This window comes from Cladophialophora immunda (genome assembly GCF_000835495.1).
Source record: "Cladophialophora immunda strain CBS 83496 unplaced genomic scaffold supercont1.1, whole genome shotgun sequence".
Classification (NCBI taxonomy): domain Eukaryota; kingdom Fungi; phylum Ascomycota; class Eurotiomycetes; order Chaetothyriales; family Herpotrichiellaceae; genus Cladophialophora; species Cladophialophora immunda.
In genome coordinates this window covers 7198892-7222486 of record NW_015622541.1, presented here as the reverse complement: position 1 = coordinate 7222486, position 23595 = coordinate 7198892, and the positions used below count along the sequence as shown (strand labels likewise).

Sequence of the window (23595 nt, the reverse complement as noted above, 5' to 3'; positions counted from 1 at the left end):
GTGACGAATAGAGAGGAGGAATGGATTTTGAGGACCTTAACGAATTTGCTGAGGGAGTGAGACACGTGACTCGGCATGCGATGAGGTGATCCGAGACGTCGCCGAAGCAGAATACGATGAGTGGCAAGTTGAATTGAATCAGTATTCCTCTAAAAAGATGGCGATATCGAAGTGGTAAGGATCGTAAATGAGAGATAGTCCCGAGGCAGCCTCTCGTCAACCGTTGCGTCCAGATCCTAGCAGAAACCTTCCCACTCTTGCACTCAGGGGCTTCCATAGAACTCGTAGCCCCCGAAAAGCTCTTCATCGATCCGCGCGGGTACACTTTGTTTTCACTTCGCCAGCTCCTCGATGGAACTGCTGTATTTGTGGTGGCAAGGCTGAGATAGGGCTCGCGCGCGAGGGACGTTCTTGGTTGGTGTTGTCTGATGCTCGAATGGAGTTCGACTGCGTAGGTCGGCAGTTGACCCCTCTGTCTTGGGGATCTTGTCGTCCGCAATCTTGTGCTGGCCCGGTGGATTGCCATGTGAATGTCGTCGCTCCAGGGGACATGTTCCCTGATCAACGGTGGAGACGGATCCGATGGAGAACAGCCTGGACTTTGGCGACACAGCGAATTGAGCTTTCAGATCGTCCTCTTCAATATACATGGACCAGAGCACGTTGCTATTCTTCCGGGCCCAGTCACTCTGCTTGCGCTCGGAGATTCCGCTTTGACTCTTGGGTGCGTCGGATGCATGTGTACTGGCTCCCTTGGCCCTCACTTGTTTCCAGATTCTGCCTAACAGGAAGACCATACTGCCGAATAGAAGCGTCGAGATCACCGAGAGGACAATAATTGCAGCGATGAGGGACTCGGAAGGTAGGGCGCGTGAGACAAGCCGCCGGGGTGAAAAGGTATTGCCATCGGCATTTGCGCCGCTAGAAGAGATCGGCGCCATTGAAGATAGCTAATGAGTGAATCTCTTTTACGCGATTGTGGAAAGAACGTCTTGCCGGGACAGAAGCGGCTACGGAAAGGAACACGTGCAAAGCAAAGGAGGGTTGGAAGAAAAAGAAATGAGTGAAAGTAGTGATTGAAATCAAACTTGCCTGTGGCGAAGGGCACCATATAAAGCAATGATTCCTTGTAACGCATCCCACGGTCGCGATGCGAAGGGGTGTCTCCTTGCGCGTTGCATTCCAACAGACCGCGATTCAGGTGGCAGGCAATAGTAGTTCCTCCTCCCACCTTCCCAAGGCATGCACGCGGGGACCGGGGATCTGGCACCTGGATCGGCCATGGTCCGAGCACACATGTCTGCGTGAATATCCTTTACCGCTGCGGGCTCGACCAGAGTCTGCGTTTTCGGTGGAAACTAGCATCGACCAACCTCTCCAACAACCGAAAGTCTCCGCCGCCATGGCAAATTAAACTCGCTGGGACGCAAGGAGTCTGGAAGCTCATCTCTGTTGCAGCATAGGATGACCCAGAAGACCATCGATGGTGACATTGCTGTCGGTGGCAGGCGGACGCCTCATAGCCAAGTACTGCAAATCCAGAGCATTGATGGGGGAAACCGGAGTGGGCGGCTCTGGAGCAGCTATCATGGGTATCTCTTCAGGCATTCGTCTCGCAGCCTGGCTTGGCTGACTGACATAATCGACTGGGTTATATGGTTTTATGAACGGCTGTTCGCGAACACGCGGAGGTTGCGGACTGGCCGGATATTCAGGCCGTGCGGATGGCGGCGAAGGGTAGCGAGAGTACGGCGGAGGAGGATCGAGATGGTCCGGTGGAAGGGCAATGGCAATATTGACACTTGCCCTCTTGTTTTGAAAGGTCGAGTCGCGCCCATCAAAACTTGACCACTCTCTTTGCGCTATTTCAGCCGACCTGCTGCGATGTGTGCGAGGTGTAGGATTTCTGAGACTGCCGATATCCACAGCCGGTCGATGCTCGAAAGCTGGAGGAGATGTTGTTCGCGGACGTGGAGGGGGTCCAGGAAGAGGTCGATCCAAGTAATAACCATGTACAACTCGAACCTCTGCCCTCTCGACAGGCTGAAATGCCACCGGAACATTTTCCCAATTGGTTTGCTCGAATTGAGAGTGTGTCGAGCTTGACAGCATCATGCTGGAGCGAGACTGCCGGAGCTTTGACCGGACTTGACTGAAGACATTGTTGCTTGGTGAACTCATCATGACAAAACGAGTCTGGAAGACTAAGACACGTCCAGACCAGGATCATTCACTTGTCAGGCTGACCGAAAGAGTGAGAGTATCCCAAGGACGATGATGATCTTTCCTCCTGGCGGCATCCACCGACCCTCGATGCCAAAATCATTTAAAGAAAGACGACGAGAAAATATCGGCAACCAACCAGGCCACTCGTCAAAAAGGTGAAGAGGCACATGGCATGCCACGCAGCCATGGCGAAGGGCGACATATGAGCTTTATTGTTTGATGGGCTGAATCGTGACGGAGACAAGGGCTGTAGGAAGGGCAAGTTTCGACGACCATCATCCGTCGCGTAATCGGGGTCCTGGAATCGTCAGACTTACACTGAGGAACGGCGCCAACACTGGGTCTGTCCATTGATAGTAAATGGTGCGGGAAGCGACTGTCAGTAAGCGGTAAGCGTCAGAATAATCATAGCAGAAGGGGCGAGTATGTCGCGGGCGCAGTGAAGAATAGCAATGTGGCAGCGAGGGAGGCTAAGGGAAGCGAGGTTCTGCTGGCTGTGCAGCAAGGCCTATTCTACTCCCAATCCCATGAGCTCACGCCTCGTAATAGCCTAACATCGCAATAAACAGTTAACAGCGCTGACGGCAATAACGAAAGTCCGAGAAGGGAGACAGTTGCACGGCGGTCGAGGCGATGGACTGGAGGCTCTTCGCGGTCCGATGTTCCTTCTGATCAAGTTGGAATAGAAAAGAAAATGAGCGCTTCCCTCACAGAACAAAGCCGTTGCAGAAATTGCCCCAACAAGCTAGAGCTGACAAGCTGGGGGCGGAGTAAGCAGATCAAGCCTTCACATGGCCAACTGCCCAGCCTCACTAGCCCCAAGCCTGGCGGTCAAAACGGTCGTGTTGGGGTCCAAACCGCCAAACGTCTCAGGCCCGCGGGCGCTGGAAGCCTCGATGGAATAATGCCTCAGGCGCCTCAGTAGCAGTACTTGTAGAGTGTAACTCTCCATCTGGTTCAGAGCGGGCGGCCATGCGGGATAAAAGCACGCCGTTGAAGACCGTGCACAGAGGATTAACCTGCTTTCCCCCAGCAGGATGTTGGATGAAGTCCCCAGAGGGGAATCTTGTATGAGATTTGGACTGAGGATTGCTTGGGGTCCGTCCAACAGCGCATCGGCCCTTGCTTGGGTTACATCTGTCATTCATTCGAATCTCTCGTCGCGGGAGGGTGCTTGTAAGGTGAAGTAGCTGAAACGAGGAGAGAGCCGATCATATACTTTGGCCACGGCGAGAGGTCGGGGTCAGATTGTCTGGTCTGGGAATCAGCCCATTGTCCCCTGTGATGAATTTTCCCCACAGATGCGAACACCACTGATCTCTTCGCCTTTTCTGGGGGAGAGAAATGCAAGCTTCACAAGATTGCCACGTGGGAGCTGGCCACGGACACGCGATCCAGGCGAGATTGCTGCTTGTAATCTCGCATGGGGAATCACAATGCCGTATGCGGTGCGCAATCTTCCCTCTCGCAGTGGACAAGCACTGGCGCCGTTGCTATAGAGAAATGCCAAGGCTGTCCACAGCAGTGTTTCATTTCGTCAAGGAGGAAGGAAGGTGAGACAGAAGACTCCGTATAGAGAGAACGCGGGCAAGTCAAAGGATGAAGACTGTGTGGCGTCTCGCGACCTGCTAATTTCGGCCACATGCAATCTCCCTAGCATCCACCAGAGGCTCGTTCCCGCCACCTCCACTCCTCTCCCCCCTGATTCTCGGTTCTCACACAGAGTTCACGGTATCGGCTACAGGTGAGTGCACAGTGTCTCCAAATTGGGCAGACGATCGACGAGAAGGGCATTTCCAAAGGGGCTTCCGGTAAACAGGTATTACGCAGTGCTAGCTACCGTGGTCAAGCCAGCACCTCCTTGATGCGTCCAAAAATAAAATGCAAAGAAGGGACCATCTTCAATCATGCAACTAACTACCCCATGCACACTTGCAACTAATTACAGAAACACTCGCTGCTCTCCCCCACGTAGACTACCTCCCCAGACATGCTGCTTACTTCCTCGGTATCAAGCAGGACTTCTTTGCTGTTCCTGCAAATGCAATGGCCATGTGGATCGTAACAGAAAAATGTTCAAAAGCCCCTCGTAAGATCAACCCCGCTTATGCCATAACCAAAACGGCGGCGGCAGCGAGACCGGCGAGAGCGAAAGAACCTGTGTTGGCATTGGCAGCACCAGTGAAGGTGGCGACGGCAGGCGCGACGGGGGTGGAGGAGCTGTTCGAACCGTTAGCGTGACTGATTCTGAAGACTTCAAATCGCCAGAAAAGAATTAAACACTTACCCAGAGTAGGACCAGACGCCAGTCGAGGCAGCAGCCACGGGAGAAGACCAAGAACCAGTGCCAGTCGAGGCGGCAGCAACGGAAGACCAGGTGCCGCTTGGGGAGCCCCAGGCAACAGTGGTAGCAGAGACGGGAGTGGCAGTGGTCTTGAGAGAGCCAGTGCTGTAAGTCCAGTAGCACCAGTCGGAGGGAGGAGCACCAGTCCACTGGGCTTGGATGGAGCTGAGCTGGTCAGTTGGGAGGAGAGAGAACCAGGCCGGAGGAGTGGTGGCAGTGTAGCTGCCGCAAGGAGCCGTAGAGGTGGCGGACACGGGAGACGCCGTGGTCGAGGCGCTCCAGTCGCTCCAGGTCGGATCCCAGGTGCCAGACGCAGCAGAGACGGGCTTGCTGCTGGTGCTGCTCACGCTGGACCAGTCAGCCCAGGTTCCAGACGGATCCCAGCTGCTAGACGCAGCGGAGACGGGGACGCTGGAGGTGGTCGAGGCAGTGACGCTCCAGTCGCCCCAGGTCGGGTCAGAACCGCCCTTGTAAGGGCAGTTGGTGACCGTGGGCTCGCAGGAGGTGATGGTCACATCGACGGTGTCGGTGATGGTGGTGGTTCCAGCAGATGCAACGGCAGCAAGGCCGGCAGCGACAGCAATGGTGGAGCGCATTTTGATTTTGGTTGGATTGAGATCGAATTACCGGAATCGAGGAAAACTAAACAACTTCGAAGAAGCGAAGGACGTCGATGTGGTGCTTTGAACGAGCGTGGGTGAGCTGAACTCGAAAGAGTGGACGACCGAAGTCAAAGGGCTTTGCAGGATACTGAAGTCACAGCTTGAGTATAGGAAAGGAAAGAAGACGATAGCTTTGGGCGCCCTGAGCTTCTTGTACTGCTGTCGCTAGCCAGGGAGATTGGAGGCCGGCTCGTCAAGCCATGCACCGATTGAGGCTAATTCAGAGTCTTCCCAGTGCAATTTCCCCAGCGCCGCCCATCAGACACCATGTCTGGCCACTACCGCGAATCCCATGGACCCATGGTGGGCAACGGCGAGGTCACAACCACCCACCAGGGGGAGTGAAAGGGGCGAACAGACCAGTCAGGAGAGAGGAGAGTTTCGCTTCAGACTCCCAAGGCTTCCCAAAGGCTCAAATTAAGGCTTCGGGGGCTTGCGCAGGTACCGGGGCCATCAGCCAGTGGGGACGCGCCTAGTCCAGCCACAGAGGATCTGGGCGTCGCTAGAAGCCTTCCCAAAGTCCCAATGTAGCATGGTCCACAGCCCTGGAGTGAGTGAGCCGCTGTCGTTTGGGTATCACGGGCGGCAGCTGGTGCCAGTCTGCCAGAGAAACGTGAAAAAGGAGCAAGGTCCCAGTGTCCAAAATTGGTGTGAGGCTCCTCACCCGAGATGCCCATCGATGCCATTCTGTGCCATCGACCGCCCCCCCGTGGTGCCAGTGACGCGTTGGCGCTGCTGAGTTGCAGCGTGGCCAGATGGACGCGATGGTGCAATATTAATTTTCTGTGTTGTTTCACAGTGGCTCTCCATTTTTCAGGGGGGATGAATTTCTCCATTGGATCACTGCCGAGCCTCGATGGCTTTTCAGCTGAGCTTTGGGCTGATGGTGCGAGATCTTGGCCCTTTTCCCACTGGTGTTGCAGCTGATCCGTCATGGAAGTCGGTCATGCTACGATATATACCAAGTACTCCGTATATATACACACACACATTTGTATATGGGTGAGGATGATACCTATCGAGGTCGGTTCGACACCACCAGTCGTCACTGACGCGGAAAGTGCATTGATCCTCCTGTTTCTCATGCTGATCTTTCCTCCCCGCGCCTCACGGCCCTTTTCGATTGTGTAATTCGCAACATCTGGCCTGCTCACCAAATGAGCGCATCCAATTTCTCTTGCTTGTTCGGGCCCCAGGCAGGATCAAGATTGAGAAGATAACTTCTGTTATATGTCCAGTGGCGAGAAGTCTCTTTCATGAAGGCTGCATCACAAGGCTTTCCCCGAAATGAGATTGGCTGCTGCTGATGTTACTGCTGCACGAAGAGAGCTGAGGTCATGGCATCTCTGGTTGGACGTCGGAAAGTGATGGGAATGGAGAGCGGAGGAACGAACTCGCGGACCTGGATGGTAAATCTTACGCGCTCCGCTTGCGTCTTCCGCGGGCTTCCTAGGATATTGACGGCAGGCAAAACTCAAACCCCAATATTGTGGTTGTTTGGTTCCAAAGTGAAGGTCGTCAACCGTGGACGCGCAGGAAGAAAGTCATGATGCCATGTGTGGGGAGCCAGTGATTGGGTCGGATAGACTGGCCTTTCTCCGCATTTTCACTCTCACTCTCGTCCAGACGCGCATTGCGCACTCTTCGCTTTTTGCTCACCTGCACCTCACCACATCCTTACAACGCGAGACGTGCCATACTCCCTCGTTCAGCCATTGATTGATGCATTCTGTTCAGGTGTGGTACTCGATGACTGGATGCGATTCGAATCCTGCAGAGCCGGGAAAGAAGCTGACAAGTGCCACTCAGGTATGGGCTGTGGTAGGTGGTTGATGGCTGCAAGGACCGGAGCTGCTACTGGGATGCAGCCCCAGGATATCTAATCCGCCTCAATCACAGACGTCATGACAGCAGCAGCAGCTCCTCCCTCGCCTTACTTCCATCTCTTCCTATACCATGGCCACTCGGACGCGACGCAAAAACCTCCCAGTGGAGTATCTTTGACCACGGACTTGCGCAGCCTCGTCTTACCTCTCATGCCTCTCTGACCTCTGCAAGCATCATTGACTACGTCACGATTCGAAAGAGCTGTGTTCATCGACTCTGGTCTGGGATGTCCATTGGGCGACTTGAACACCGGCAATGCTCGTGTGGCGCACCATGACAGCTACATATTCCCCGCCCATTGCTCATACAGGTGAAATATGTGGTCGAAGGCTGTTCCGGGGCCGCTTGCCGAGCCTCGATTCCATGGGCATTCTGACGAACTTGGACGAGATGGATCTGACAACCGGATGCTCTCGGTATGGACGGAATGTTGAGGTCATGCAGTTTGTGAGACAGCGTGGTCAATGAAAAGTTATAATTCCCGCAAAATCTGAGAGCCGCACTCTGACCCTCGTTTCGTTCCCGGACTCGTTCTCTATTCCTGCCGTGACAATGAAGTCTTACGCGGGTATTCTCTTGGGCTTTGGCACTCTTGCAGCGGCTGCTCCTGCTCCTCAACTCACTCTCACGCCCGCGAGCGCCCCCATTCCCCCTGTTCGAAGCAGTGAACAGACAGGACCGACTTCTCATGGTCCTTACAACGGTCCCAGTCCCACCGTGACGGGAGCATTGAGCGCTCCGCCCGTGGCTCAATCGATCGCTCCTGCTGGGCCAGCCCCAGTCACTTACACGAACAACAATGGGCTACTCCAAGCTTCTAGCATGCCCGTCCCGTATCAGCCAGCCGGCGGACAGGGCACCAATGGAACCCTGCCATATTATCACCCGCTGTCCGACTTCGACTACGAGTCATTGACTCTGGCCCTTTACCAAGAATGGATTGAGCTGGATCTTTTCCACAATGGTCTCGCTCGATTCTCCGTGCAGGATTTCAACAATGCCGGCTTGACTGCAGAGGATCGATTCTTGATCGAGTTTATGGCAAACCAAGAGGTTGGCCATGCAACATTGCTTAGCAACATCCTGGGGCCTGCGGTGAGTTGCTGGCATCTTTCCTTGCTGCTGTTGCAGCCTGCAAACTAACATAAACGTAGGCTCCGCCCCAATGCACCTACAATTATCCCTACACCAATGTCCGGGAATTTCTTGACTTTTGTCAGAAACTGACCCGTTTCGGCGAGAGCGGTGTCTACGGCTTCCTTGGACACTTGGATTCGCGAGAATCTGCCACGCTGTTGCTTGACTCTATCACCACTGAAGCCCGCCAACAGTTGATTTTCCGTCAATTTGATGGCTTGTTCCCGATGCCTGAATGGTTCATCCCTGGGATTCCTCAGTCTTGGGCTTGGACACTGCTAGCTCCATACATGTAAGACATTTCCCGCCTCTGGAGCATTGGATTGTTTCTATTCAGGCACCCCTTTCTGGTACCTGAAGTCGAGGTTCATGTTCTAACCTCTCTCAGCTCGAGCTGCCCTGCGAACACAACTCGTCTCGCATGGCAGAACTTCCCTGCGCTCACCATTGTGAATAACCCCAACCCGGCAAAGACGAATCCCAACATTGGCCCCATGTCAAACACAACTGGATCTGACCCCTTAAACACCACCGGTATTGCCTCCAGCAACTTGTGCATCGACGCGAAGGGCGAGTCTTCAGACTGTGGTCCCGCTATCAGCCAGAACAAGTCCATCCCTCTGTCTTATCCTGGTAGACCCATCCAATTCTCGTGGGGCAATGTGAATGAGACTGTCGGTCCCAATAATAGTTACCTCACCGCACGATCGCCTCTTGCCGATGCACCCCGCTTTGCCCTGTTCGTCTCTCAACTCAACGCCACTTTCATCCCGCTTGTCAACATTAGCGGCAACACTGCAGCGGTCATCCAGCCCAACATGTCGACATATGCTGGAGAGTGAGTTCTTCCTCGTACACTTTTTATGACCGCCTCGTTCGATTGGTGGGCCCAGTTGGTTGTGAACGAATGCTAACTAGAATGATGCTGCAGTCCTGCCGTCAACTCAACTATCTTTATTGCGCTGACAAGCCAGAATCCATATGTTACACAGTTTAATCTGTCGATGGTTAATCCGTAAGTTCCGTTACTTAGAAGGAGATCAAAGATTATGTCGCTGACCGTATAACAGTTACGTCTATGCGGGACCAGCCTTGTACCAAGCTGGTTAACGCGGCATATATCAGGCTGCCGTCATGGATATGGCAAATGAAGATTGGGAATATGTTGCAGTGATGGATGAAGAACCAGATGGCCCATGCCGCAGAGTCAAGAAGTAAAAGAGACGTATTGTATGAAATTGTAACTGGGCTTGTTCTACCAACGACATGTGTACAGCACGAGACCGAGTCTCTAAAAATGGGCATTAATATTGTTCCAACGTTCGCTCGTCTCCTCAATATGCTGCAACCTCATCAGTGCACAGCCCCCATCCCCAGCCCGGAACATACGGGTGCAGGGCGACTTTGAGATTTATGAATTCAATCTGTAAAACGCCATGGTCGAAGTCCATATGTTTCGTGTAGTGAGTGAACTGGCTCCAACCCAACCGGTCATCAATCATTCCTTCACGCTCAAAGAAAGGACCAAGAATTGACGCGCCTCTAATCCATCTTAAATGGTGTTCCCCTCCCTGACCCATGCCCAGTCCCTCTCGAACCTCGCCCAGCCCCCGGCCTCGGGCTCCTCGATCATCTTCATCTCGTGCACCGCCATATCGTAGCTGCCCTCGCGGGGGATCTGGCCCGCGCAGACGTTGCCCCCCATGGCGATGTTGAGGAGCACGACGAAGTCGGCCATGGGCCGCGTGCCCTGCGGGATGGGGGCCTTCATGACGGCCTGCCCGTCAATCCACCACAGCAACCGCCCCTGTCCCTGTCCCGGTCCCGCGGACGTGTCCTGCATCCACGCGAACTCGAACCGCACGGGTCTGCCGCCGGCCATGCCCTGCACGGGGGTGGCCACGACGCGGTGCTTCATCGTGTCCTGCGGCGTGTAGAACCCCCAGTGCAGGCACGAGTGGTTGACCCCGTCGCCGTTCCACGTCTCGGCAATGTCCACCTCCCCGTCCGTCGGCCACGCGAACGGCTCGAACGGCAGCAGCCAGAATGCGGGCCAGATGCCCCCTGCGCAGGGCAGCGTCAGCGTCGCCACTAGGCTGCCCTGTGGGCGTGAGAGGCGCTGTCGCGAGACGAGGCGTGCCGAGGTGTATTTCTTCGTCGGGTCCGGGTTGTTGGGAGACGAGGTGGCGCGCAGGACCAGGAGGTTGTTGGGCGTGCTGTTGAAAGTAGAGGAGAGAGGAGGGTCCGTTAGATATTGTCTCTCGCAACGCGGTGGAGGATGGGACAGGAATACAGGATGGGGAGAAGGAAACAGTAGACGTTATCCTCGACCATGATGTAACAGCCTACACTCCCCTACAATCGATCAAACGTCAAGAGGCTTCTCAGGTCTCGGAGCAACTACTCCCTCTCTCAGAGCATGGGTTCTGTATTCTCCGCTAACCTCTCCAAAGCCACAAAGCAGTCCCTCCTCTTGATCTTGAACCACTGCTGGAGAAGAACGAAAGAAATTGCCACAGCCCGACGATGTGTCAAAGGTTGACTCGAAAACAAACTTACTAGAACGAATTCCCCCCCTCGGCCGTATAATGCTCGATCTCATTGTTCCCCCACCCGTTGTTATTGCCCAGCTTGTGCTCCCACTCCGCGCTGACCGGCACCGCTGGATCAAAGCGAGCCTGCCAGTATATCGCTGGCTGCTGGGGTGGGAATCCCGGCTGGCCGCCCGGTGGATGGAATTGCTGTTGGTTGGGCCGTGTGGACTGCGGGATCGGGGGCGGTTGATGCTGCTGTGCGCCGGGATATTGCTGCGGGTCTTGGTGTTGTCTTTGTTGCTGGCCCCCGGAGAAGATCTTCTGCCCTTCCTGCTGGAGGTCCTTGATCTGGGACTTGAAGTGCGCGAGGGCGTCTTTGAAGGGCATGGCTTCTGGATGGATGGCTTGTCGGCCCAAATGATGATTTACCCCCTTCTTGTCAGAGATTTCGTTGTTCTTGGATTCTCTCCTTGCAGAAAGAAGCCGGGGCACGGTGGGCTGAGTGGTTTTGCGTGGCTGTGCGTTGTTTGAAATGACGTTGCTCGCTTCAAGCTTGGTTTCCTGACAACTGGTTGAGGCTGGGATGCGGAATGCGTTCCGGTGCATTCGAGGTCCTCGTGCAAGAACCTGGCAGACAGGTCGACGTCGAATGCCTACCTAGGTAGGTATCGAGTAACACCAGGTGTTCTATGCAAGGTTCCAAGAAACCTGTAGAAGACGCCCATCTCGCCCTGTACTTCGACCCTTTTGAGAGGTTGTTGCTTGCTGCGCCCTGTCCAATATTAGTGTTCGATGATAGTGACAAGGCCCTGCATCTGTCCAGAATGTCAGTGTCACCATCTTGCTGATATGCCTGAATTCGCAGCCATCCTGTCGTCGACAACGATGCGATCAAGATGCTCCAGATGCTCAAGAAGAGAGGAGAATCGGAGAACGGAAAACAGGATGTGAAATCTCTCTTATTCAGTCGCCTATGGCGACAGAGCGCACGCTCTCTCCACCACCGGCCCGACCATGGCCCCGTAAAAATACAGTACGTCCTGTCTCCCCGGCCGAGTCGACCGTCATGCTCGCTGGCGGGCGTCTTCTCTATTCAGCCTTGGCTTCCCCCTCCGCGGCCTGCTCCGCCCGCATCAACCCCCAGCGACGCATGACGGCCTCCTCGGCCTCACGCCGCACCCGGTCCCGTTCCTCCTTCGTATAGCCATCGGGGGTGGCGTCATCGTCGTCGTCGACGACGACAACACCCCCGACGGCTTCCTCCTCCTCCTCCCCCTCCTTCTCCCAGGCGGCCTTCTCTGGCGCGCCCGCCATTCCCTCGGTCACGAGCCATGGCTCGCGGAAGACAAGCGCCTTCAACTCCTTGATGGCGCCGGTGATCGTGGTGCAGGTATGGCAGCGTTTAAGCATGCCACCCCAGGGCTCCTCCACCGCAACGTCGCACCACTTGCGCTCCTCCTGGTTCTGGAGGTAGTTTTGGCAGAAGTCGTATCTCGCCTTCTCGCACGCGTCGCACTTGTACTTGAAGCACATCTCGTCGTGAGATGAAGAGGGGTCGGAGATATGTGAGATGTTGGATCGGGTGACTGTTGAGGAAGGGGTTGCTGTGTCTGAGAGGAACGCCGACAAGGACACCTGTACTGAGTGCAGTGGAGTGGTGACGAGTGAAGACGTGTGAGAGGAGAGATGGGGAGCTGGATCGGCGGGCTTGAAGTCTTGTTTGAATAGGTTCTGTGGGCTGATCGAGCAGGATGATGGATTCCAGGCCTTTGACGCGCCTTGGATAATGATTTGTCTGAGTCTGTCCTTAAGAGTGATTCTGGAGATGTGAGACGAGTTGAAAACTGAGATGAATGTTTTCAAAGTCGTGCTGGAGTTTTCACCATCGACGCTGACCCTTGGCGACATGGTGCGGTAGAATCGACCTTTAGAAGAGAAGATCCGAGAGAGGAAAGCAGGGCGAGCCACCATGTCTTCTTGCAGCATGATTTGAGACATTTCGTGAACGAGGCACCTGTGGCCAGTAGATGACAATCTCAGAGATAAGATGAAGGTGACTTTCGTGGCTCTCCAGCAGATTGATTTCGCAGAGTCAGGACAAGGCCCGCACATATGAAGACACAATATGAAGGGAGTTGACTGCGAGATGAAGATCTTGCAATGTGACAGAACCTTTTGAACATTCTCTGTGTGTATCCTGCCGAGACGTGTGCGAAATGGGTCGCCGACATAAGCGCTTAGTCGTCGACATGTCGAGAGGTTCACATTGGCAAGAATGAATCTATTTGGCTGGCGCAGACGTTCCATGATTTTTCCAGTCTCTCCGAAATTCGCAGGCATATTCCCCAGGGTGTCATTGGGAAAGGGAGCGCAGAAGGAGGCTGAGAGGTGTGTCTTCTCCAGTTCTTGTTTGTCTCCATCTTGGTGGGATAATGACAGCAGCTTCCATGCTACAGAGGCAGACAAACATTTGACTCAAAGTCTCGCAAATCTTCACAACGAACGGCAAAGAGGGCCCTAATTCAACCATGGCCTACCAGCAAGACGTCCCCAGTGATTGGGATGGCATAGGATACTGTGTTGGGTGCTGGATTTGGGGCCAGGCTCATGACCACGATGCTGAGACTGGCTGGGGAGGAGGCTCAAGCTCTGAGGACACCATAACTGAAGCCTCTTACCTGGGAGAGAGGAGACAGCATCAACGTGTAAGTGAAGATACGAACGGAGATCCATCTTGCAGCACAGAGGGTGAAGAGGAGGAGGACAGGATCGAGGTTGAGGTTGATATGCGGACAATTATATCTCCGGCCCCTGGATGCCCAGACCAGGCAGTTGTGGCGTCTATCTACGCCACGACAGCGCCACGTTCAGCCACAGTCCCAACAAGGAGCCTCATCATCTTGCCTGGTTTCCTCTCCGTCATTGTCCATCTCAAGACATCATCATTCTCCATCATGGCCAACTGCTTCTGGACGTTCGGAGGAAGCTAACATATCTTTTATCCCTAGGTTTCTAACCCTGCAAGCCACCAGTCGGACGCAAACAACAACACCAGTATGGCCGAAATCGAGAACCACTTCACAGTCTTCATCCGTCTCCCCTTCAACCGGGGTCACTTCGTCGATCCTCCCCCCGTGGCTTGGTCTGCTGCCAAAGAGCGAGCACTATGGGATGTCATGTCTCGCCAGTCCAAGAACAATGAAATCGACTGGAAGGCGCTATCGGAGAACTTCGAAGTCTCCCAGACATTCCTCCTTCAACAAGCTGCATGGCTCTACGAGCGACAACTATCCCAAGTCCGGGCCCAGATGCGCCGAGTCGGAAATAGACAATCCGCCACGCCGTCCCCGGCTCCAGGATCAGCTTCAGCCAGCATGGTGGGTGGCCAGGCGATGAAGAGAGCTGGTAGCGGAGGGTCACGTGTCCCTTCTCGCTTGTCCACCCAGCACCTTGGAAGTCCTGTTGCGGGAGGAGACAGTACACCAGGAACTCCTGCTAAGAGCAGGACTTCTCTACCATTCCGGAATACGACGGGGGCTGTTGCAGCTGCGGGTGGTCCACAGTCCAGAGTGGCTTCCGGAACGTCGAGGCCGTTATCGAGGCAGTCTTCCAAGGATGCGGAGGCGCCGCAGTCTAGAAGAGGCAGTATCCAACATCCATTGGCAAGATCACCAGGCCAGACGCGGAGTAATCAGCCTCAATCGTCTGACTCTGAAGATGAGATGACTCAATCCCGTATTATGGCTCGTCGACCGAACCCGTCATCCATGCACCGCCGCGTTCTATCGTACAGAAAGGAGCACCAATCCCAGAAAGGAACGGCGGGCAATCTGGACGAGAAGAGTCTTGCACAAAACCCACCTCCCCACGACGAGGAAGACGATGAAGAAGACGAGCCATCTTTCCTCCCCTTTGCCAATCCCGCATCTGAAAACAAGGCTCGGCCATCATCTTCCTCTCCACAGGATCCCAGCGCAACCTTGCGAGGCGGATTGCAATCACAGCGACCTGGCATCCAACGTCGTACGACATCTGAACGCATAGTCTCGTCTCCAACCATCGAGCCGCCTACTCCAGTGCAAACTCAGCGGAATCCATCAACCATGACATCCTCGACCTCATCTCTGTCTTCTCCTACCCATCCCACCGCTGCAAACACAACCTCGACTCGACCCACGCCTCGAACTGATGCTCAATACCCTACTCAAGGTCACCTACCAACCCAGCCGCCCGCCATTCCCAGGCTCGGCACGCCTTTGTCTCCTCCTCACCGTGGCCTCCTGCACAATCACTCACAATCGGCATCAGCAGCCGCATCCCCTCGCCGCCATGGCACCGGCCCGGGTTCTGACACTTCGCCTTCTATGGGCTCCTCCTTCTCCGACCTCGATGATACGAGTGTGACACAATCAGCATTGGAAGAAGCATTGTTGAGTGGAATGGGGAACACCACGATGACGACGCAGTTTGGAGGTTTTGGAGGGCGGGTCACCAGTGGGATTGGACAGGCTTTGAGATCAAGGTATTTTGATGCAAGGGGCGGCGAAGGTCATGGTCGTGGAGGTGGAGGGGGAGCTGGTGCTGCTGGTGGTTCTACTGCACCTAGCAATGCGAGCGAGAGATGAAAACAGCATTCTGCGAGCAGTCGCTGAAACGAGTAAGATTGAAATTGCGATAAGTTGGGGACAAGCCATGGATCGGAAACGGAGTTACGGTCATCAAAGTGCAACCAGACCTCCAGCCAAATTGCACAGGCATTGAGTACGTATCGCAGGATAAGGACCAGTCTTTGTCAGAATGGGATGTTACTTGAACACAATCATAATATTGCGCGACAACGTATTCAATACCTGTCCAAAATTCAAATCAAATATCCCGCCCCCGATACACTTCTCACATCGTGGCAGATCCTACGTGTCTTTGATCCGGAGACTACAAATTCGGTTTCCAAGGGAGAAGAGGCAAAAGGAAAGAATGTGTTGCGTTCTGAGAGCTGATGGAAGAGCACCAAGGGCGCGATGGCGCAGTAGAAAAAGAGCACCCCTCGAGCAAAATGCAAGGCAAAGCATGGCCAGGGCATGAATCCTCGCCAACCACAACCCTGCGGCAACCTCCTGCCCTGCCTTGCCCTGCCCTGCCCTGCCCACCTTCTCGTTCCCTCCTTTTACACCTCGTCCCTCTTCCTCCCGGGCCTGCCAGTGCTCTTGGACTCGTGGGCCAGGTTCTTGCCCACGGTGCCCGTGTGCGGCCGGGTGGACCAGGACGGGGTATGCGTCGCCTTGCCGGTGTGGCTGCTGCTGTGCGTCGAGTGATGACTGGCCCAAGAGGAATCGCTACTAGCAGTGCCGGTGCCGTGACCGTGGCCGCTGTGCGTGGCATTGCCCTTGAACTTGCCGTGGTTGGGGAAATCCTCGGCCGTGGCGTTGTGGCCGTAGCCCCTGTAGCCCCGGACGCCGCGCTTGCGGTGCTTGTCGAGGTGCTGGATGTGCTCGACGCCGCCCTTCATGTACTCGACCATCTTCTCGCCTAGGCTGCGCTTGCGCAGCGAGTCGTCCACCACCACGCCCGGGTTGGCCGCGTACCACGTCGTGTACGCCGGGCAGGTCTGCGCCACACTGTCGGGCACCTGCAGCGCCGTTAGCTGCTCCGGGTGCTCCAACAGCATGATCACCATGCCGGCCGACAGGTGCCATGCGATGTGGCAGTGCAGCGGCCACACTCCCGCGTTGTCCTGCGTGTACTGCACCACAATGTACGACGGGTTGTCTGGCGTCGCTTGCGCCCACAGCATGTGCACGTCGCGCCGTTGGGGGTTCGATGGATTCGTCACGGTGCCGTCCCACGTGCCGAAACCCTCGGCAAGGACTTGGAAGTCGTGCCCGTGGATGTGCATGGGATGGGGCGCTGGCGTCGTGTTGATGATGATGATTCGAACAGTGCCGTTGGTGCCCGTGTTGTACACGTTGTACTGGGGTGCGAACTCGGTCTGTCCCGAAATCGCTTCCGCGAGCAAGCTGCTCGAAAGATCTCCGTCGTAGCTCACTCCGTTCATGGTCCAGTGGAATACTCCCGAGGCGTCAGGGGCGCCTGCAATGGTGATAGTGATGGTAGTGTCTGGGTTGGCAACGGGCATGACGTACTGGGGAACTGTGGTTGCCAGAGGGTCGTTCTGGCAGTTCGAGTTGAGCGGCGGTTGAGCACCGGTGCTTGTCGGAGGCGTGCTGGGATCAGATCCTGTATAGTATATGATTCCCTGGCCGTAAGGTCCGTTCGTGTCGCCGCAGGGGCTGTTGAAGGCGCGGAGCCAGTAGTTACCCGGGGCCTGATTGGCGGTGACAAGAACATCGACTCGTTGGCCTACACCAATGGTGACAAATTCCGTCTGGTAGGGCTGAACAGCCACAAAGTCATTGGCAATGACGGTCAACTGGTGTCCGTCGATCGAAATGGTCTCGAATGCTGAGGCGCCTGTGTTGACGAAGCGCAAACGGTAGGTCTTGCCGGACTCGAATTCCCATGATGCGTATGGGACTACGGAGCATGGAGCACCGTTGGTGACATTTGCGCAAGGATATTGGCCGATGCCTGCAACGAGGTTGGAGTCTGAGAAAGGTCGGAATGGCTGGCCGGAGCTGCTGGGAGACATGACCAAGTTCACAATATCCTCATAGGTATCGTGGAACCAGTCCGAAACAAGGATAGGATAGAGGTCGACATCGTAGCCGGCGTCGTTGGGACCGTGGACAACAATCGGCCCAACGACTCCAGCAGAGTACTGAGCAGAGTAATGGGCGTGCCACCAGGAAGTACCAAACTCGTCGGCGCGGAATCTGTAAGTCAAATTTCCACCGGGGACGATCGGGCATTGAGCGACAGTGACGACTCCGTCGTAATATGGAGTCCCAGGCTGGTTCAAGCCATGCCAGTGTATCGACGTGGGCTCTTCGGGACCATAGATTTGATTATGAACATTAACTTCGATCCTATTCAAGTCAGCAGGATTCTTCTGCACAGCCTCGAGCATTTCCGTACCAATCACCCCAATTTGCCTCGATCAGGGGACCTGGATATTGGCCATTGACAACAATCATTGCCTGTTGCACTCCATCAGGAGCATATGTTCCGCGGGCGACAGTAAAGTCATAGTACCGCGTAACGCCTGTCATCAATTTCAGCCTCGTCCATACGTCAGCTCAGAGGAGACCTGCGAACCTGTATCTGGCATATCATTCTGGGGATGCGATCCAGAAGCTGTTCTACTTCCCCATGGGCAATCTCCACCCTAGAAGTGTCAGCGAAATATAATTCTTGTAACAGGTCTGGCTGCTCTGCTTACTCCCATCCATTGTCCAAGAGGTCCTGGTTGATCAGCCAGAACGATATCGGCAAACACAGCACCCAGAAGGGCGGAGACCAAACATGTCCTCATCGTCGCCAGGAACGAGGTCGAAGAGAGGTTGAAGAAGTGTGTAACCAAGAAGAGAAGATCTGTACAACGCTCGAGACTGACGGATTGTATTTATGTCGACGGCCATGGACAGAGCTGACCAGCAAGTGGCGGGTCCAGACTTCGGCCTCCATCTGCAACTCCAGCGGAGCAGTAAGATCAACTAAACATGTTGGGCTAGCCATTTCTGAGTGTTAAGAGTATGATCGGACTAGGACAGGCATACAAGCCCACCAAAAGCACGGACGCTTTAAGGAAGAACTGCTTAGGCGAGCAGCCCGGAATCACCCAGGGGCAAGGGGAAGCTCAACATGGGTCCTGAACGGCGGTAGAGCAAAATGGTCCTAATGTAAGAGGGTTCGAAGCTGTGATTCGGCTTGTACTCGACCGCTGGTGTATAGTCCAGGCAAGAAGCTCTATTGAGATAAGCGACGCCGCAGGTCACTATCGTGGCAGGAGCCAGAGGGCACGGAACAATGTGAATGAGGCGGTCAGATATCGTTGGATGCCTGAACAAGTGGCCTTTGCGAGCTGTCGACCGCAACAAGAGGCCGAGAAGTCGTCCAGTCATACCAGTTCCTGCTCCAACCCCAGAAGATCGGAAGGTCGTTTGTAGGACAAGGTTACGACTGGGGCGCCCTGGACTCCAAAGCATGTGTTTGGAGCGTAACGGAATTCGGGCTGAAACTCTTAATATAGCGGGGAAGACAGGCGATTTCCCCTTGGAGCATTTCCAGAAATAGTTCTCATTGCTATATCGTGTTGACTCGGTCAGCTGCGTCCAAGCGGCTGGCCATTGACGAACTCTTCATTGTGACATCACGAGCGATGCACATAGCTCTTGATCAATACATATGTCGGTGAGAAAAGTTCGACTCAAAGGACCTGGCCGACGCAGTCAGCGTGATTGATCTCGGAAAATCGGAGTGCATGAATTCCTGTGCCCTTTGGACCCCGGCATTTGGAGGCTGAAAATGGGAAACTCCCAGGAATCATCCCTAAAAGATTTTTCGGCTTCCGTTGCGAGCTGAAACCTGTACGACAGAGTTCTGGCGAATGGGGTCCTAAGGGCAAGTGCTGCAGCGGCAAGCCTTTGGGCCCGTCAGCACCAATGCCTGGATGCCAATGAGATGCTGCAAGAGACTCGCTCCGCACGGGCACCGGCAGAGCAGCAATAAGCAAGGCTCTATCAGGTATCGTTCGAATGCGACAAAGGGAAGAGGTCCTTGCGGAATGTGAAATGGCGGGTCTATTTGAACCCAGCGGCCCTGGCTAAACAAACAAGCTGTTGACACGTGCATATGCCAGCAGACGCCAATAATGCTTTTATATAAGAGTGCAGCCACTGAGCTCCGGAAACGAGTATCATTCATCTCGCGCTTTTTCAAGTCGCTGAAGGACGAGGGACCACAAGATTCCGGTGCTGGCGTGCCGGTGCAGCCCTAACTGGCTCTTGTACTTGAAATGCCAATCGAACGTATAGATTCCTCTCTAGAAGCCGTTTTACTGGGATCAGAATAGTGAGGGTTGCGGCGGAATTTGCTTTTAATGCGGTGGGTTTGATCGTAATGCGTCAAACCCCCGTAATCATAGTAGTTGATGTCGTTGTAGACAAGGGCTGTCATTGCTTGGTGGCTCGGTCTGGTAGACTTCTCTCGGCCAGTCCATTTCCATGGTATCATGAGCTCCGACCTCTTGGCTAGCTTGGGTCGGAGTTGATAGTATGGATTTCATTCCCAGTGAGTCTTGGGAAGCGGACCTTCTAGACCCATTCTCTGGGGTGCTTGAGGACTTCCATTAGCTCCTTCTCTTTCTCATATTGGGAGTCTTCAGCCTCCTCTTGATTCTCGGGAATACCAGTGCCACACTATGCTGCGCATTAGCTTCAAACAATCCGATCTAAAATCGAATGGGGAGGCAACCAAGCCGGGTTTAGAATAGACTTACAACAGGATGCATATATTCCCAGCGGGCCGTTAATGGCAAACTCATCAGAATGCTTTCGACTCGGGCACCTGGGGTCCGCAGTCCAAAGCTGGTCCCTCTGTCATTGATGAGGTTGAATTCGACGTATCTACCTCGTCGGATCTGTTGCCACTCTTTTTGTTGGGGTAAATAGGGCATATCCTTCCTCTTCTTGACGATGGGTAAGTACGAAGGTAGGAATGACTCGAGGCCGCTGACGACGAATTGGAAAATCTCCTCCTGCGGATTACGCGAGTTTGGGCGTGAATCGGCTTCGAGATCATCGAAGAAGATGCCACCAATGCCTCGCGCTTCATTTCGATGTGGAATTCTGAAATAAGAGTCGCACCACTTCTTGAACCTGGGATAGTAATCTTTGTCATGCTTGTCGCAGGCGGCTTTGAGGGTCTTGTGGAAATATTGGGCGTCTTCTTCAAACAAATAACAGGGCGTCAAGTCTGTGCCTCCGCCAAACCACCAGTTTTGCTGGGACGTGCCCGTTGCATTGACTGGGTCTCTAGGATCAGATGTCTCAAAATATCGGTAGTTCATGTGGACGGTCGGAGCCATGGGGTTATGAGGGTGCAGCACTAGCGAGATGCCTGCTGCAAAGAAATTCAATTTGTCGGTATCCGAAGAAACAAAGGACTTGTGATCTGACCGCATCTTCTCAATGGCAGGACGTGATAGCTCTCCGTAGACGACGCTGATATTGACACCCGCTTTCTCGAAGACATTCCCATCCTGGAGAACGCACGAGATGCCACTGCCACCAGCTGGTCTGGTCCATTCATCTCGCCTGAACTTCTTCCCGTCCAGGTTTTCCAGTGCAAACACTATCCGATTTTGATGTTCCTTGATCAGAGCCTCCATCCGCAGTCGCATCGGTGAATTCCGTGTGATTTTTTGCTTGCTCTTAGTCACCTCATCTACTTCAGCCAGGTTGACAGGCTGAACGGGCGGCGAGTCGTTCGCAATGGGCGTCCTGTAGGACGTGTTGTAGGCCAACGTGCCGACGAGGAGGGTGCCGAGAGCCAATGGTAGGTACAGCAATCTCTGCCTGCGATGATTTCCTACAGCCACTGGAGAGCTAGTAGAATAGCAAATGCGTGAGTGAGAAGGACGGACATGGAGTTGAGATCCTGCTCTGAATAGCGAACGGTGAGAAGCTCGGACAGAGCTCCATGCAGACCTGGGAACACACATGGTCAATTGTGCAGTGAAGCTGCTCTGACACGGCCTGAACGAAGGAGCGGGAGAAGGAGAAGGACAGATTCAGATGATGCAGGTTTATTGCAGGTCTAATAAGTCCATTGAGTGCCTGTCGCCACGGGTCCACACGAAGAATCAAATATTTGTCCCCGTCGTCAGGTCATCGCAGGTGTAGCATTACCGCTACTCGACCTTTTTCCGCGACGTGAAGCGGGAGAAACGCGCTTCAGGTTCTCCACCGTCACATGACGAGGCTCTTTCTTACCACCCAATCCAGCCATAGTCGAATGACAGAGGCACTGTGGCGACGTTGATCAGGTTCTCTGTAATTAATCTTCGCCCATCCGAGAATTCATCCTCTGGTAGGGAAGGTCTCTGAACTAGAAAGCGAAGATATTTGGACCAAAGCGCAGGGACTTCTGAAGCGCAGGTGTGACCAGTCATGAACACCGCGCCTATTTCATCAGCCACATTGCAAACAAAGCGTCCACAATGAATTCGAAGCAAAGGACCCGATGCAGTCTGTGACCTTTCTCTCCTTGTGCCGTTCCTAGAATGACGATATGACGTGACTCACTCGCCCATCTTATTTAAGATCTAGCCTCGTGGCCAAACCCGAAGGCTGGTGGGCAGTCACAATCAGGCTGAGCAGCATCCCGTGATCGGGGACGATAAAGTCAGTTCGCAGCTTGCACTGATATCGCGGGGCAGTCATTCGCTCTGTGTGGCCTGGCACTCTCTTATTGTTGCTGCGGGTGACTCCTCGACTCCCTGTCCCACTACCTCGCGGCTGCACCGCACGGGGCCTTAGCCTCCCCCCCTACTAGCCCGCCTATCACCGCCCCCTTCGAGTGCTGCCTGCCACGCCTGGCACCTTCAACGACTTCATCCGCATCGCTCACTCACCGACCAGCCATCTTGCCTTCATCTACCCTTTATACCACCAACACCCAACCATTCCCCTTGAGACTGCGATACCCTCAGACTCCATCTGTACTCCCCTGCACAGGCCGAACATCACTTCATCTTCACCATGCGTTCCAAGTTTAAGGACGAGCACCCTTTCGAAAAGCGTAAGGCGGAAGCCGAACGCATTCGTCAGAAGTACGCCGACCGCATCCCGGTATGTTCACTCTCGTCCTTCTATTGCCCTTTACACAGCACCCTTTGACTGACAATGTCGTCTACAGGTCATCTGCGAAAAGGTCGAGAAATCCGATATCGCTACCATCGACAAGAAGAAGTATCTCGTCCCCGCAGATCTGACCGTCGGCCAATTCGTCTATGTCATTCGCAAGCGCATCAAGCTCAGCCCGGAGAAAGCCATCTTCATCTTCGTCGACGAGGTCCTTCCACCCACTCATGCCCTCATGAGCAGCATCTATGACGAGCACAAGGATGAGGACGGTTTCCTCTACATCACGTACGTACCCCCGTCTCGCACAGCGCGTAGCACAGTGCAGTTGCTGACAAATATCCAGATACTCTGGCGAAAACACCTTTGGCGACTTGTAAAAGGCCAGCCCTCGAGACCGACGACGCGAAAGTCACGTACGACATGCCGCTACCGGAGTCACGATGTGTATTGATTTTGAGGATGGACAACATCTGAGCTACATCCTGGCGTTTGGACACTTCATTCATGCCTGCAGAAGAGAGACTACACCATGAGGAAATACGTGAGACACGCAAATGTGACTCAGCAGTGGACGGCGAGCAGAAATGAGAGACGAGAATTACGTGCGACCAGCGGGGAGGTTTTGAAGGCCCTTTATTGATTTGTATTCATGCTTGGTCATTGAACAAATTCAAGTATCCTTTCCTCCTCGTTCCACCCCGAGGTAAATATTCCTCGATTCTGCAATTCGCATCGTAGCATGAGAAGGGTCCAGGATGTGATTCAGCCTCCGACGGCTGCAAGAGCTGACTTTTACCGACATCGTCCTGCGCCCAACCATCGAGCACGTTGTAAACAAGCCCCAAGTAGAGATGACCAGAGGCTTCGCTCCCAGGGCAACCTCTCAGTTTGAATCAGCACTTCCCTTGCCATCCGTCGCGTCAATCTGGTGCTTGCGTCACTCCCCAGCCTGAGATGGTGCCTAATCGCGCCAACATCACGTGGACAGTGTGAACGGCACTCGGGGATAGTGTTCTGTAACCTGGCGTATCTTCAACACGCCA

At 54.4% G+C, this 23595-nt stretch overlaps 11 protein-coding genes across 12 annotated transcripts; 5 read left to right on the top strand and 6 right to left on the bottom strand.

Annotated features, from left to right (window-relative positions):
* Positions 1-160: 160 nt before the first annotated feature.
* On the bottom strand, positions 161-2519 carry PV07_02111 (uncharacterized protein). The gene has a single exon (XM_016388702.1). It carries the CDS (start codon positions 2182-2184, stop codon positions 1444-1446), a length of 741 nt encoding a protein of 246 aa, XP_016255630.1. The 5' UTR covers positions 2185-2519; the 3' UTR covers positions 161-1443.
* Positions 174-1064, top strand: PV07_02112 (uncharacterized protein). Its single transcript, XM_016388703.1, has one exon. It carries the CDS (start codon positions 188-190, stop codon positions 836-838), a length of 651 nt encoding a protein of 216 aa, XP_016255631.1. The 5' UTR covers positions 174-187; the 3' UTR covers positions 839-1064.
* A 1274-nt stretch (positions 2520-3793) lies between the features above and the next one.
* On the bottom strand, positions 3794-5592 carry PV07_02110 (uncharacterized protein). Its single transcript, XM_016388701.1, has 2 exons — positions 4514-5592; positions 3794-4446 (listed from the first exon to the last, which is right to left on the bottom strand). Exons 1-2 carry the CDS (start codon positions 5164-5166, stop codon positions 4332-4334), a joined length of 768 nt encoding a protein of 255 aa, XP_016255629.1. The 5' UTR covers positions 5167-5592; the 3' UTR covers positions 3794-4331.
* A 1091-nt stretch (positions 5593-6683) lies between these two features.
* PV07_02109 lies at positions 6684-9577 on the top strand. 2 transcript variants are annotated; one of them, XM_016388700.1, is made up of 6 exons: positions 6684-6969; positions 7042-8214; positions 8274-8548; positions 8645-9094; positions 9188-9271; positions 9327-9577. In XM_016388700.1, exons 2-6 carry the CDS (start codon positions 7672-7674, stop codon positions 9364-9366), a joined length of 1392 nt encoding a protein of 463 aa, XP_016255628.1. In that variant the 5' UTR covers positions 6684-6969; positions 7042-7671; the 3' UTR covers positions 9367-9577. The 2 variants fall into 2 exon arrangements, with proteins under 2 accessions (XP_016255628.1, XP_016255627.1); XM_016388699.1 differs by having other exon boundaries at positions 6684-8214.
* PV07_02108 (uncharacterized protein) lies at positions 9505-11690 on the bottom strand. Its single transcript, XM_016388698.1, has 2 exons — positions 10816-11690; positions 9505-10472 (listed from the first exon to the last, which is right to left on the bottom strand). The coding sequence occupies exons 1-2, from the start codon at positions 11394-11396 to the stop codon at positions 9809-9811; spliced, it is 1245 nt and encodes a 414-aa protein (XP_016255626.1). The 5' UTR covers positions 11397-11690; the 3' UTR covers positions 9505-9808.
* Positions 11691-11879: 189 nt separating this feature from the next.
* Positions 11880-13528, bottom strand: PV07_02107 (uncharacterized protein; the record flags this gene model as incomplete). Its single annotated transcript, XM_016388697.1, has 1 exon — positions 11880-13528. Exon 1 carries the CDS (start codon positions 13128-13130, stop codon positions 11880-11882), a length of 1251 nt encoding a protein of 416 aa, XP_016255625.1. The 5' UTR covers positions 13131-13528.
* Positions 13319-13780, top strand: PV07_02106 (uncharacterized protein; the record flags this gene model as incomplete). Its single annotated transcript, XM_016388696.1, has 1 exon — positions 13319-13780. The coding sequence occupies one exon, from the start codon at positions 13319-13321 to the stop codon at positions 13778-13780; it is 462 nt and encodes a 153-aa protein (XP_016255624.1).
* Positions 13781-13846: 66 nt separating this feature from the next.
* On the top strand, positions 13847-15415 carry PV07_02105 (uncharacterized protein; the record flags this gene model as incomplete). The annotated part of the gene is made up of 1 exon (XM_016388695.1): positions 13847-15415. One exon carries the CDS (start codon positions 13847-13849, stop codon positions 15413-15415), a length of 1569 nt encoding a protein of 522 aa, XP_016255623.1.
* A 539-nt stretch (positions 15416-15954) lies between these two features.
* PV07_02104 (uncharacterized protein) lies at positions 15955-18219 on the bottom strand (the record flags this gene model as incomplete). Its single annotated transcript, XM_016388694.1, has 4 exons — positions 15955-17773; positions 17823-17949; positions 18003-18072; positions 18127-18219. 4 exons carry the CDS (start codon positions 18217-18219, stop codon positions 15955-15957), a joined length of 2109 nt encoding a protein of 702 aa, XP_016255622.1.
* Positions 18220-19999: 1780 nt separating this feature from the next.
* PV07_02103 (uncharacterized protein) lies at positions 20000-21408 on the bottom strand (the record flags this gene model as incomplete). The annotated part of the gene is made up of 2 exons (XM_016388693.1): positions 20000-20104; positions 20185-21408. 2 exons carry the CDS (start codon positions 21406-21408, stop codon positions 20000-20002), a joined length of 1329 nt encoding a protein of 442 aa, XP_016255621.1.
* Positions 21409-21853: 445 nt separating this feature from the next.
* PV07_02102 (uncharacterized protein) lies at positions 21854-23490 on the top strand. The gene is made up of 3 exons (XM_016388692.1): positions 21854-22537; positions 22605-22837; positions 22896-23490. The coding sequence occupies exons 1-3, from the start codon at positions 22448-22450 to the stop codon at positions 22927-22929; spliced, it is 357 nt and encodes a 118-aa protein (XP_016255620.1). The 5' UTR covers positions 21854-22447; the 3' UTR covers positions 22930-23490.
* The last annotated feature ends 105 nt before the right edge of the window (positions 23491-23595 follow it).

Excerpts from the sequence above, each read along its gene's own strand:
- PV07_02112 (XM_016388703.1), top strand. The coding sequence starts at position 188 with ATGAGAGATAGTCCCGAGGCAGCCTCTCGTCAACCGTTGCGTCCAGAT.
- PV07_02111 (XM_016388702.1), bottom strand. The coding sequence starts at position 2,184 with ATGATGAGTTCACCAAGCAACAATGTCTTCAGTCAAGTCCGGTCAAAG.
- PV07_02110 (XM_016388701.1), bottom strand. The coding sequence starts at position 5,166 with ATGCGCTCCACCATTGCTGTCGCTGCCGGCCTTGCTGCCGTTGCATCT. Across the intron at positions 4,447-4,513 it reads GGCGTCTGGTCCTACTCTGG|CTCCTCCACCCCCGTCGCGC; the intron begins GTAAGTGTTTAA and ends CGGTTCGAACAG.
- PV07_02109 (XM_016388700.1), top strand. The coding sequence starts at position 7,672 with ATGAAGTCTTACGCGGGTATTCTCTTGGGCTTTGGCACTCTTGCAGCG. Across the intron at positions 9,095-9,187 it reads ATGTCGACATATGCTGGAGA|TCCTGCCGTCAACTCAACTA; the intron begins GTGAGTTCTTCC and ends ATGATGCTGCAG. Across the intron at positions 9,272-9,326 it reads AATCTGTCGATGGTTAATCC|TTACGTCTATGCGGGACCAG; the intron begins GTAAGTTCCGTT and ends ACCGTATAACAG.
- PV07_02108 (XM_016388698.1), bottom strand. The coding sequence starts at position 11,396 with ATGCACCGGAACGCATTCCGCATCCCAGCCTCAACCAGTTGTCAGGAA. Across the intron at positions 10,473-10,815 it reads GAGGGGGGGAATTCGTTCTA|CACGCCCAACAACCTCCTGG; the intron begins GTAAGTTTGTTT and ends TACTTTCAACAG.
- PV07_02102 (XM_016388692.1), top strand. The coding sequence starts at position 22,448 with ATGCGTTCCAAGTTTAAGGACGAGCACCCTTTCGAAAAGCGTAAGGCG. Across the intron at positions 22,538-22,604 it reads AGTACGCCGACCGCATCCCG|GTCATCTGCGAAAAGGTCGA; the intron begins GTATGTTCACTC and ends TGTCGTCTACAG. Across the intron at positions 22,838-22,895 it reads GACGGTTTCCTCTACATCAC|ATACTCTGGCGAAAACACCT; the intron begins GTACGTACCCCC and ends ACAAATATCCAG.